Raw genomic sequence first — 13,773 nt, 5'->3', positions numbered from 1 at the left:
CATGACAATCAGAGTTGGATTTGGTAACCTTGTTTTTTAATTAAGGAAGGTTTTCACGCTTAAGCAAATTTTGTGCTCAAGCAGTTCTATGAAATTGGCCTCGGATCTAATGTGTCCATTATTTTCGAGTCTACGTTTTGAATCAAAGTTTTCAACGAATCGCTCATAAGAACAGAAATTTTTAGTACCGGTACATTAGGAGAAAGATTCGTTGGCGACCATGCCTTTATTTCTTGCAGCGCATGTTTTAGACGATGTTCAGGCATGATTGAAACAAAGCACGTAGTATACATGTTTTATAATATTATTGTTGCTAGAAAGATATTACTATTAAAAACGATGTGGAGCTTCAGCTATTTTTGAACATGAAGTCTTAGTTTGTATTATCATTACTGTTTTTTTTTCAGAGTGAAATCCTACTAACCCCAGGGGAAGCTGTTATATATAACCATAACCACTCTACGTAAAACTACTTAAACAAAATTTGTCCTGCTCTCAAGAATATTTCGATCTGTTCCTGTTTTATTGCTCGAAATATTCCTTCGGCAAAATTTTCTCAAACGTGTAAAATTTGACCTCGTCTGGTGTACAAAATAAAAAGTAGACGAGCCGTTCATCAAATGTCAATTACAGATGTAGGTTTTCCTAGGTTAATTCAAATGCCATATATTCCATTCCTACTTCGATGTGCTGATAATGGAATCCAATTTCGGACTTCCACCAGTGAATGGATTTTTTTTGTTCGTTTGTTTGTTTGTTTGTTGGGGTTGTTGGGGTGTTTGTTCGTTTATTTGTTTGGGGTGTTGGGGTTGTTTGTTTGTTTGTTGGGTTGTTTTTTTTGTTTGTTTGTTGGGGTGTTGGGGTGTTTGTTGGGTTGTTTGTTGGTTGGTTGGGGTGAATGGATGTTTGTTTGCGGTCTTAATGACGAGTACAAAATTCGAATTCGTTGACTTTTAATAATTTCCTCCCATCTGTCCTTCAAGGGTAGCATTGGAAAGACAGCGTCGTCAGGTTTTTTTGCATGTACTGATTTTGTGATCCAGAATCTTCAGTGGGAAGTTGACCTGCTAATTTCAGCATCGTATTAAGTATTTGAATGTTTTATGAGACATTTACGTGTCACTCTTATCCTATAAAATAAAGGGTAATCTAAATCGATATTCTTTTGTTGAGCTTTAGTTCGATGACAAAAGTGTGAAAAGTATGCAGAACCATTAAATAATCATAATGATTTAATTTTCCTGTAAAAGAGTTATGTTTTTTGTCTAAACGGAAATTAAGTATAAGCATGGAACATGGTACCTATATATGCACTTTCTTCTATGTCGCTGAATTTGAATGAAACTGAACGACGTATGACAATTTTCTTTTCACTTTTTCAATATCAAATCCAGCAGCTACCCTAGAAATCACTGTAAATTATAACCAATTATCATGTATCGCTAACTAAACCAGAAATAGAAAAAGACATCTTGGGGTGGAAATTTGAAATGAGATTCACCTTTAGACCAACGAAATTGGGACATACAAAAGTATCTTGCCATTAAATATGCATGATGTAAAATGTATGATGTAATTACAGTTAAATAGGTGGGAAAACACATGGGTTTGGTGGTTGTTTCTTTAGCTTATTAATCACTCTTCAGGCTGAATTGAAGCATACTCGCACGAAAATTCTCAAACTATTAATCACACCCAATCACTGACTATTCTTACAGTTGTTCAAATTTTCCGATAGATACGCTGTTGTCATCTTCTCACTCTAGGTCTACACACGTAAAACTTTTTATTAGATCACTCTTCCGTCTTGCCGTCTTCAATGTTCTTCAGTGCCTTGTATGTGGGCCCACAATCTGTCGCAAAAATGTGAAACATTCCAATTTGTTGAAAACTTATAGCTCTTGTACATCTTTTCTTTAAGCTTGGTTCTTTTCATTCCTTTCGAAAGTCGACATATAAAAAGAGCATTTATTTGGGCTTGATTCGTACTAGTGGTTCTGAACCAGCCTCCAAAAATGAGCCATTAACACTGTCTACATTTCGTAGTATAATGTTCTTATTAATTTGTCTTTTCTTCAACATTGACATACATGTATTTCAAAATGATTGCAGAGCACCGCACACTCACCGGTCATCATATCCTCTTCTTGGGATTTCGAATTTATGTCACACCATATGTACCTGGGAACGAGAGAAGAAAGGTGTGCATGTTCGGTAATCCTTTCCCTTTTGAACCCTGCTGCATAACATATGCAGTTAAGCTGTGAACAGTGCAACAACTATATATAGTATTCAATGGTGTAAATTTTACACCCCTGGACTCTACATTGACCAACTTTTGTAATGATTGTTGCACAAAGGTATTGATACCACAAAATCTTTCAGTCTAATTAAGACTCACACAAGAGTTATTTTGAATCGTTGCAGTGTCTCGAATTTTGGTGATTTTCTTTTGGCATACAGTAACATGTAAGTTTGTGAACAACGTCTCTTTTTGGTTACCACCGTCGCAAAAAAAAAAAAAAACAAAGAACAGCACAAAATGGGCGTTTCACAACAGTGTGCCTCCAAGAGTTTGCAATGCGTTGACCAATCAAAGTGCGCAAAATCTGTAGACCCTTTCCAAATGTTCATTGGGTCGACTGATTTCGCTGTAATTGGTCAACGCGTTGCAAACTCTCGGAGGGGCACTATTGTGAGACGTTCTTATTGCTGAAAGAAAAGTATTTTCCAAAACAGTTGGTATGATGGTATTGCAAATAACACACACGTCTTTCTCTTGTGACTCTGACAATGACAGCAAAATACCTTTTGTGTTATGTTTTGAAAGTCAGTTCTGTTGTATCGCAGGGTTCACCACAATATAGCGTCTGTCTTTACTCACAGTATGATGAGTAGCGACAGTGCGTAGAAACCAACAATTACAATGAACGACAGACCAGGCCACACTGGTAGAAAGACAGTGTATAGGTTGTTGAACAGGCCAGAACTAGCCACAGACATCAACGTTTGAATCAAAGCCGTAACAGCAAATAACGACCCTGTGAATTAAAGTTTGAAGTTAAGATTAGATTGCCCCATCAAGTTGAAAACATGTTAATCAGAAATTAAACAAATTCATTATTTTGTTGACTCAAATTCATCCAAGTATAGTAAACTATGTTGAATGTAAAAGAAAATATTGTTTCCATATTGAGTTACTGATCCAATTTCTGTTGTCATCAGACTATGTTGACAAATTATTAAGCCGACTAACTCCGTAGTTATGACCACAAACGGACATATTAAGCAAATCGCCCCTCCCTTAACTCCATTTCATTCCCTACAACAAAATACGATCCCCAATTAAGAGATAATTTCAACCCCTGTTGAAATCAATTAAGTTGGTCAGTTGACAGTGGGTTAAACTTGGCTGCACGGTGTTAAATTTCGATTCATAAATCATTGTGAAGAACAGTGGCTCCGGCACTGAGATCAAGTATGGGTCTATGGTTTAGGCTGCATCCGAATCTGTTATCGATGTCTAGAGTTAGATCTAGGTCTTCACTCCGTTAAAAAGCGGAGACGCGCAGACAGTAGGCTGTAGCCAATAGATCTGAAAGCCCGTTTCGGATAGCTAATGGGCTATGGAGACGACCCCCTCCGTGAAGGCCTAAACTATGTAAATGGTATAGCCGCTACGCAGTCACGAGTTTCGAAGGCAGTCTTAAAATGTCTGAAGGCGCGATCCCCACTTCCCACTGCCGTTTCACCCAACGCAACGGCACCACCCTTATTGCTAACCGAAGTATGACATCTTTTTGAACCAGGTAGGCCTACATGTAGTACAATACTATATCTGCTCCGGGCGGAACAAAAGAGGGCGTGTTTTTTGTGTTCAAGTCATAGGTGCGTCACGAGGAGCGCAAGTAAATGTGCGTTTGACGCGGAGCATGCTGAGTACGCGTAATTTACTCCGGCTTGTATCCGGTTCGTAAGTGTGACGTCACCAGTTTAAACCACGCCCACTGCACATGCACTGCACATTGGCCACCGTTTACATCAACCTCGTTCCCATAGGTGTGATCTTGCTGCACCACGTTGCAATGGTTCCCACCATGCCTTGTGCGATCTAACCCCTGGTATGGTATACACACTGTAATTCGACAATAAGAATTAGAAGGCATTACTGCGGTGGTGCAACGCTTGTGGACAGGTGATACGTACGCGTTCCACGCCTCTTTGACCAATTGGATGTCGTGATTTGCCAAATGAACGCTCGCGTTAACCTGAAAAATTTGCGTATGAGTGCGGCGCCACCGCAGATATGGCGTCGAATCGGATTAGTCTATAATATAAATGTCCTATTGTTTGGGATATTTAAATTAGGCCTTTAGTCAGTGCGTTTATATGCGCGACGCAGATTTACGCGCGCATGCAGGCGTGCAGGAAAATACAGGGGCGCAAAGGTGTAGCTTTTGACTCTGCTTTTGACTCTACGTGACTGAAATGACGCTGACTGCCTATTCATTCTGAATTCTTTCTGCCTTTGATCAAAGAAAGCCCGTTGAAGTTGTACAGATGAGCCTGTACCACTCGGTTACACATAGAACCGGAGGTTAACGTGCAACTTCAGCGATTGTTCAATAAAAGCCTCAAATCGTGGCGTGTCCGCCTTTGTGACGCAATCACGCCCCAGATTATGGAAAGGAACCTTAATTGTGGGCGTTTATGACATGTGTGACGTATTCATTTCGGTGCTCTATTACATCATGCACCACACAATGCATTGAGAGTTTGCAGGTGTGTGTGTTCTTCATGGAATTCTGTCCCTGAAATTCTGGCAAGGGTAACCTCATTCCCACAGGTTCCCACCATCTTGTTGGTTCCAATCATAGAACTAGTCTAACAACTCTGTGGTCCCAAATTCCGCGATCGCAAAAGTGAATGAGCGTGCGCGCACACAGCCCACATAGACGAGGCTGTGTTGGTTAAAAATTTACTTAGTGTGCCTCGAAGGTTTGCAACGCGTTTTCCAATCACAAGGCGTGAAATCTGTCGACCTTTTCCGAACGTGCATTGGGTCGACAGATTTTGCCCATTGTAATTGGCCAATACGTTGCAAACACTTGGAGGTATACACACTGTAATTCGACAATAAGAATTAGAAGGCATTACTGCGGTGGTGCAACGCTTGTGGACAGGTGATACGTACGCGTTCCACGCCTCTTTGACCAATTGGATGTCGTGATTTGCCAAATGAACGCTCGCGTTAACCTGAAAAATTTGCGTATGAGTGCGGCGCCACCGCAGATATGGCGTCGAATCGGATTAGTCTATAATATAAATGTCCTATTGTTTGGGATATTTAAATTAGGCCTTTAGTCAGTGCGTTTATATGCGCGACGCAGATTTACGCGCGCATGCAGGCGTGCAGGAAAATACAGGGGCGCGAAGGTGTAGCTTTGACTCTGCTTTTGACTCTACGTGACTGAAATGACGCTGACTGCCTATTCATTCTGAATAGCCAGTCAGCCAGTGCGTGTTTCGAAAGGGTCGACAAATTTTGCGAGTTGATAGGTCAACGCGTTACAAACTCTTTGAGCGCAGTATTGTGAATCGCCCCTATTCTATAGGGGCGATGCAGGGGCAGATATAGGGGCAGCCCATGGAATCGAGGTTTCGTTTACATGCATCCATGGAACCGGAAGTTAACGCGCTACTTCAGCAATTTTCCAATGGGAGCCTGCAAATCATGGCGCGTCCGCCTTTGTGACGAAGTCACTTACGAACCAGATACAGCTAAATGTAGAATAACGACATGAATTTAATATCAAATCAATGCTCTGAAATATGTGATTGCCGAGCTTTCGGCAACTGAGTACCTTCTTCAGGGCAAGCAGATTCAGTTCACAGCTAACTGTAGACCTATTTTTCCTCCAGCAGGTAAGCACTACATACTCGAAGCTACTGAAATGAGCGTCAAGAATGCGCGACGCACATACTCTGGATTGGTAATGCCGCTTGCCGGTTGCGTCCTGCGTTCGTCACGTTTGACGTGTATTTTTGTATTTTGACCCTCATGGCAAGACTGTGCGTAAACACGCACTGCCGATCTAGTCTTTATCCTATTTAATCTATGAACAGTCATCTCCATGTGTACAGTACAGTGTTAGTTCACGTGCTGGTTCTCACGTGTGCACACTAAGCCTTTTGCACACAAAGCTGCCTTTCCATATGAGCGTCAACACTTGTGCCATGTGCTACGTATCCGTCAAACCGCTCCCGGGGCGATTGTGACGGCCGAACTCAACGCACACGTGTGTTATGTTAATGGGGTCATTTTTTGTGTCAGTGAAAGTGAAACACATGAACACATCGCGTAAGCAACGCAGGCAAAGAACTTATCCGGATCTGGTTTGTAAGTGTGACGTCACTTCAGTTTAAACCACGCCCACTGCACACGTACACTGCACATAGGGTTATATGCATTGATCGCCGTTTACATGGAACCATGTGTAACCGAGTGGTCTTGGTCTCTGAGTGGTCTCTGAGTGGTTCTCGCCCTCTTTCTGCCTTTGATCAAAGAAAGCCCGTTGAAGTTGTACAGATGAGCCCTGTACCACTCGGTTACACATAGAACCGGAGGTTAACGTGCAACTTCAGCGATTGTTCAATAAAAGCCTCAAATCGTGGCGTGTCCGCCTTTGTGACGCAATCACGCCCCAGATTATGGAAAGGAACCTTAATTGTGGGCGTTTATGACATGTGTGACGTATTCATTTCGGTGCTCTATTACATCATGCACCACACAATGCATTGAGAGTTTGCAGGTGTGTGTGTTCTTCATGGAATTCTGTCCCTGAAATTCTGGCAAGGGTAACCTCATTCCCACAGGTTCCCACCATCTTGTTGGTTCCAATCATAGAACTATAACTAACAACTCTGTGGTCCCAAATTCCGCGATCGCAAAAGTGAATGAGCGTGCGCGCACACAGCCCACATAGACGAGGCTGTGTTGGTTAAAAATTTACTTAGTGTGCCTCGAAGGTTTGCAACGCGTTTTCCAATCACAAGGCGTGAAATCTGTCGACCTTTTCCGAACGTGCATTGGGTCGACAGATTTTGCCCATTGTAATTGGCCAATACGTTGCAAACACTTGGAGGCGCACTATTGTGAAACGCCCGTATAAGGTGCGCATTAGGGACGAGCGAAATCCAAAGCATACGAGTAGGCCGTCCATAATGAGTGGACCAGACTAACGCGTAGCTGTGAGGGCAGGATTTGACGTTGTGTTGTGTCACGACTGACTCACCGTACTCGTGCGGATCGACCAGCTTGGATTTGAAGGCGGTTATGGCAACGCTGGGAAAACTGACTAGCATGCCAACAACAGCAGCTGCATGAAACAAAATACATAAAATCCTAAGCACCCATGATAAAAATCTAACTTTCCATTAGATACCACGTTTTCTGATTATTGATGTTTCTCAAAACAGTATTTAGGTTTGACAGAACCAACCGCATAAACAAAACGATTAATAAAACGAGAACAAGTGTTGTTTAGGCTATCTATCGACATAATATGCCTCCATGGGAACTTAGCGTTGGCTTTATATCCTCAGTTTTCACCGAGTATATAACTTCATCTTTTTATGTTTTTGTCAATTCCTAATCCTTTGGAGTTAAAATAACTTCGGATAAACCCCTTCAGATATACTCATTTTCAAACTGAAAGACGTTTTAAAGGCATACCTATCATCATGACTGAAGTGGACTGAGCAAACGCTGTCATAGTCAAGGCTACCGAGATAGATAGTATTCCAACACAGGCCAAGCCAAGATCTAACTGCATGGTATGGTTCTTCACAACCTGACAGAGTACAAAAAGCATCATTTGCTAAAAAATAAAACAACAAAAAAACGAGGATGCAAGAACAAGTGCGTCAAGGAGAATTCCCGTCTTATGTTTCAAAACAACGTGTGGTTTGGATCACGATGGACAAAACCTTATACAGTCGTTGGTCATTCACATTAGGAAGAGACAGAATACCAGTTACGACATAAATACTGTAAGTTTAAACACTGAATATTGATGCAAATAAAGGTTTAATATAATTCTGGAATGCGTCATTAATAATACATCCAAGACACTTTTGGGCTGGTTCACGCTTGATGCAAAAGCGAACACGAACGCCAAATTATGACGTCAGATCAAATGTTCGCACCGCGAATTCCCAAACAGAGCACAAACTTCATGGTCATTCTCCTACTTTTGTCACCTTTTGTCTTCAGGAAAGTATCGTCATAGCTATATACATCTGTTCTAAGAGTGCTTTGTGATGCACGAAGTGAACAATCAGATAATTTGCTTTCGCCTCGAGTGCAAGAGGTCAAAAGACTTTAGCAGGGCTCCTTTCCAAGAGTCTGCAATAAATAACTTTCCAATTCAGGGTAACTGTACGTGCACCAATCAGGGGCAGATCCAGGAATTATATTTGCTGACCGGCGGAAACGATGATGAAACATTTATACCCGCCATACATTGTTTACAATGGTATCGGTGCTCTTACGCAAGTTGTTTTTATTACTTTCCCATTTTATCCCACCCCTTTTTGTCTCAGAGAAGGGGCGTTCTCCACACCCCCCCCGGTTCTGTGTCTGCCAATATAGTTAACGTTCCACGCATGTGCGTAAGACCGGCCTCATTTCTAAAAATGGTTTCGTCATCGTCTTCATCTCTGACATACAAACCGCTTCTAGGAATATGGTGGGGGAAATTCCCCTACGTGGCGACATTATACAGCTAAATTGTGCTTTATCAAAATCTTTCTTTTTAATGAGCGGAAAAATTCCTACTTAGAGCGTAATATCCAGTTAAAGCGGTAAACGGTGTTAAAATAAAGTTTTGGAACACCAAAACTGGCAACGATTCAGCACGCCCCAGATTGGTAAAGGTAACCCGAATCGTATGTTTTTTAAAAGCCAGGCACAGAAGGGATCCATTCTGATTTCACAATGGACAAAAACGTTTTCCTTGTGTCTTTTTTGTTTATTAAAAAATTCAGACCAGAAAAAACTACGATAATTTTAGAGGGTTTCTTGGAAAAAAAAGTCAAGTAGTTCCAGTACCTTAGAGAAATTGACGCTCAAATTTGGACCCTGACATTTTTAAACTAATGGGCAACTCGCACTTTTACCACCACGGCCATTTATGAGCATTCGTGCATAATGATTTATTACTGAAAAGATTATTACCTTGAAGATCAAAGGTACTCCCAGTGCCAACGTGACCGCCTTCAGAGCTGTTCGTAGGGCGATGAAGATGCCGATTGTTGTGGCAGTCCAGTTTAAAGGGGAATGCTTCGTGTAAAAGACAATTAAGTCCGATTCGGCTGAATTTGATCCGAAAGATGAACAAAAGAAAGGGACAAATGAAATTGAATACAGTGAAAAAGACATGACATGATCTTGCCTTTGTGTTTGTATCTCAGAACACCATGGGCGTACCCCCCCACTTTTTGAGGTGGGGGGGTGGGCTGTTGGATAAGCCCTCCCCCCACAGACACACTCAACCAAACCCACTCACACTTTTTATGGTAAGCAAAAACGTAGAATTGGTTGTGAAGTATTGTTCAGACTCCCAACGACTAAAATGCAATCCATGTCACCATGGCAAAACAAGTTTATAAAGCCATAAATATGCCAGTTTGAATATGTATTACAGCTGTACATAAACACCATGAACATCGACCTCTATTTAGAGTCAATATTGTATCCCCCGCTTTTCAAATTTTCATGTCTTTCCCCATTCCCATCCCCCAATTTCCAGCACAAATTTACGCCACTGCAGAATACACACAGACTAATTAAGAGGATTGTGTCAGGCTTCAAGATAGTATTTGTAAGGAAATTATAACAGAAAAAAAGTTTGCTGGAAGGATTGGGAAAAAGGGTACTAACCGAAGTGCTATCTGTGTTAACTTTTGACGTATAAAAGTCGTGCCATCTGATTAACGTCACATCATTTTGAAGAATGCCGTCAGCAACTGCGGTCTTTTTGATAGTTATTCAGTAAATCATTTCAATATAAAGGTGTGAATAAAACCACCAACCTGAGGAGCAAACATTATGAATGATACCAATGAGCATAGCCAGCAGCAGATATTTGCGTGAAGAACCTTGCCTCTCTCGAAAACACAGCAAAAGCATACTCCGAACACCTTTCCAAACTTCAGTGAGTGATTGCCGGATTGAGCGACGGGTTTCGTTACATCCATGTTCGTCTTCTTTAGAGTCGTCTGATTCCACCTGCTCGTTCTTGGCGTTCTTGATGTTCTCCCCATTTTTTAGCTTCGTGTGCCCATCCGTCTCTGTTTCTCTGTCCTCCTGCACAATGTCATCCTCGGCATCAGTTTCATCAACCTCATCTTCATCGTCTCCACTACTCATCTCCTGGTCGGACTCGGAGTATACGGTCTCCTGCAGCCAGAAAATGACGTAGAGAATCACGAAGCCGTGAATGACGACGAGGATATAGTAGATGGCTGCAAAGCCGCTCTGATCAACGAGCACACCGAACAAGAACGCTCCGATCGGTCCGCCTACGTGTGACAAGGCTTTCATTACACCAAGCCGTTTGGTTCGATTGCTGCTGTCAGTTACGTCACACAGGTAACTCTTAGCAACGATGTATGACGTTACAATGTTCCCAGAGAGACCCACAGCAACTTCGCTGGCGATGAGATAATCCAGAGGCATCTTGGGGAAGTAGGTCTGCAAGAGGAAGCTTGCTGCGCCTAAGATGTTTCCCAAGGAAGGCATGATCAGGAACATTCGCCTTCCTAAGCGATCGCTCAATGGGCCGTACAAGGAGGACACCACTGCTCCAGGGATGAACAGGGCCAGCTTCAGGTAGAAATTCCAGTAAGCCGCATCGGCCTGGACATCGTTCTCTATGGCGGTGTCACCGCCATCGCTGCAAATTGTGTCGTTGTAGCTGAGCAAGCAGACCTTGTGAAGGACGAGAAGTTGGCTGGAAGGTGTCCGCATGAAATTCGTCATCGACAGAACGAAGACAATAGGCTCCACGGTCAGAATTCGTAATGACTCCCTGAGTGCGTGAATGGCATCAGAAGTCTTCCCCATTTCTGTTACTTTACGGTGTTCCTGCGAGGTAAAGTTAAAATACTATTACGAGCATTGACGTCGATCCAGGGCTAAAGGCCTACTGTTTGTCCCACTCGTGATTTTTTTCACATGATTATTTTGACTGCAGTGTATTATGAACGCTATTTATGAAAACAATCAAGCAACGTCAAACAGATTCCAAAAGTACCAATACGAAAGAAGGAAATGAGACAGTGGACGGAAGTATAGATAGAACTGTCCCACGGAGTTGAAATGGTTCCTATCTGCACAACTGGTTATCACTTTCTCAACTAGTAGCGAGTTCTGATGAAAGGATGATATGGTTGGCTGATCTGCTCTTTGTGCCTGAGACTGTATTTGCACTAGATCATGCTGTAGTCTTGCCGGATTGTTGTTGTTCGTATATCCTGGGGATGAGAGCCCTTCCAACTATAATTTGCCCAACTCAGGTGAACTGTTTTTACAGGTATGTTTCTTTCCTCAACTTAGTTTTGCTTATTGTTCAGGGTCGTACACTGAACGACGGCAAGCTATTGTGATGGAAACAAGAAGTCTGATGGAATTATTTTGTTTTTCTATGATCTTGTATAATCTAATAGTATGCAGTAGCCTTTTTCGAACAGTGATAATGCGTTGATTTCCTATCTTCCTGTTCAAAAAAATCATGATATTCTTGTAATTGGGGTGTTCACAAGAATGTGAAACACATGAATATGAAGCCAGTGTTGAACTAAAGGCCAACCCGATGATGAGCAGCTTGCAAATTTTTTAAGCCAGACCCACGAACTTAAAAATCTGGTTCGCTGTGATTTTATTTGTCACAGCAATTTATTTCCTTACCGAAATCCAAGTTCATATTCCAAAAGTGGAGAAATCACTTTACGATAAATCAATGATCGGTACTGGCTTCTAATGACGATGTTGAATAAAATGACTCAGTGTCACTTAAAACATTTTTTTTGCACTTTTGGCTTTATCGTGTACGTCCGGGAAACCCCTGCAAGAGATATATTCCCAGATACACCAGCAGTGCTGGGTGAACATTCGTGCTTATGATCTGACAATGTCACACGTATGAGAAAGGGCAGTAACATTACAAAGTACAGGGATCATTTGCATAGAGAACACACACAAAGTCAGCATCCAGGAAGTGAAGCAATACAAAGCACCCACAATGACAACCAACTACGGCGCTGAGTCTCTTCCACCTGTCACGTTCGTAAGCTCATTGGTGCAGTACCAATGAAACTTTAATGACGAACCCTTAAAAAACCCTACAGATCAGGGTTCACAACTTCTCGTTTACCAGCACCGGTGGGATTCCGCAACTGACTCAGTCCGTTCCATAAATGTGTCAGAAGATGGTGTGAAAACCATGCATCCATGGTCTGGGACGCATTCGATTCCATCTCTTAATAAGGTCGGTTTATAACAGCAAATGTAAAAGTCTTTTGCGACAAATTTGACGTCACAAAAGTTTTGCTGCAAAATTTCGCTCGAGTTGAAACGTGTTCACTTTTTCGAATTCGCAGTGCGAATATTTTGATCTGACGTCAACATTTGCTGTTCGCTTTTGCGCAAAGTCTAAACTGCCTTCTACGCCGGTAAGCACATGCAATTAGTTTGTATAATGTACGTGACTCGCTCAAGGAACAATACGATTTATACCTAAATTACATGAAATGATAGCATCAAATAAGTCAAGCGTACCAATGTTTGGATTAGTTGGGTTTCCACTATACAGTTGGAACAACTTCATGCACTAACTGTTGCCTATAGATGTGTGAGTTTTAGGCCTTGTGGAAGGTGTCACATAACAGTATGCTGACACCAAAATTACAGTGGGTGAAGTTACATATTTCCATCGCGACACGTGTGCTTGAACCAAGCCTGATTTCCTTATCGACGTAAGAAACGCAGAGAACAACTCATTCAAGACGCAAACTGCCACGCAGACAAATGGAAATATGTCAAACGGAGGTATCGTCGACAACGTAGACAAACGCAAACCAGCCCCAGAGGCCAAGTAGCCGTGGTATCCCCATACAAACAAGCGTGCTGGCGTGACCGGCGTGCACCGATGTCCCTCTTGCTTAGTTCCACGAATTGTGCCCATTTTCTCTAGAATGCTTATATATGTCTTTTAAACCCCAGTGAGCAACTAATAGCCGACTGTCAATGAAATGGATGAATATGTGGTAGAACATCACGAGGCGGTACAGTCAATCTAAAAGCACATTTTCCGCGAAAAATCGCGGAGTTTTTGGACGCTATTTTGTTTACATTTTTGGGTGGAATGACGTCCTGCACCGTCTCTGTACCTGTTTGCGTCTTCACGTCCACTTCTTGCGTGCAGTCTGCGTTACAAACGACCATTTGGAAACAGTCTTAATTTTACATGCCAACTGGCGCAGATTATCCCCACGCATGCCAAATCAAAACCAAGAAAATGTTAACACATTTTAGCACGTAATGCAATTAACTAAATAGGAACTCTTCTACAGATACTGACACCGCCCGAGTGACTCTAGTATTCGTTGGCTCTTAATACTCAAGAAGTTGACAGCACACAACAAAAACCTGACAGCATAATGATACTGTTATTTAATGTCTGATCAAATCCTGCAAAATTTCCTCACAAA

General features: G+C 42.0%; 1 protein-coding gene across 1 annotated transcript; it reads right to left on the bottom strand.

The window, feature by feature from the left end:
- Positions 1–202: 202 nt before the first annotated feature.
- On the bottom strand, positions 203–11,148 carry LOC110979312 (lysosomal proton-coupled steroid conjugate and bile acid symporter SLC46A3-like). The gene is made up of 7 exons (XM_022235005.2): positions 10,096–11,148; positions 9,239–9,375; positions 7,736–7,853; positions 7,296–7,379; positions 2,885–3,041; positions 2,129–2,181; positions 203–1,853 (listed from the first exon to the last, which is right to left on the bottom strand). The coding sequence occupies exons 1-7, from the start codon at positions 11,126–11,128 to the stop codon at positions 1,795–1,797; spliced, it is 1,641 nt and encodes a 546-aa protein (XP_022090697.2). The 5' UTR covers positions 11,129–11,148; the 3' UTR covers positions 203–1,794.
- Between the last annotated feature and the right edge of the window lie 2,625 nt (positions 11,149–13,773).

Source organism: Acanthaster planci, linkage group LG01 (assembly GCF_054643075.1).
Source record: "Acanthaster planci isolate LZ-2023a linkage group LG01, COTS_SCS, whole genome shotgun sequence".
NCBI classification, from domain to species: Eukaryota; Metazoa; Echinodermata; class Asteroidea; order Valvatida; family Acanthasteridae; genus Acanthaster; species Acanthaster planci.
This window is presented reverse-complemented; position numbering and strand designations above follow the sequence as displayed.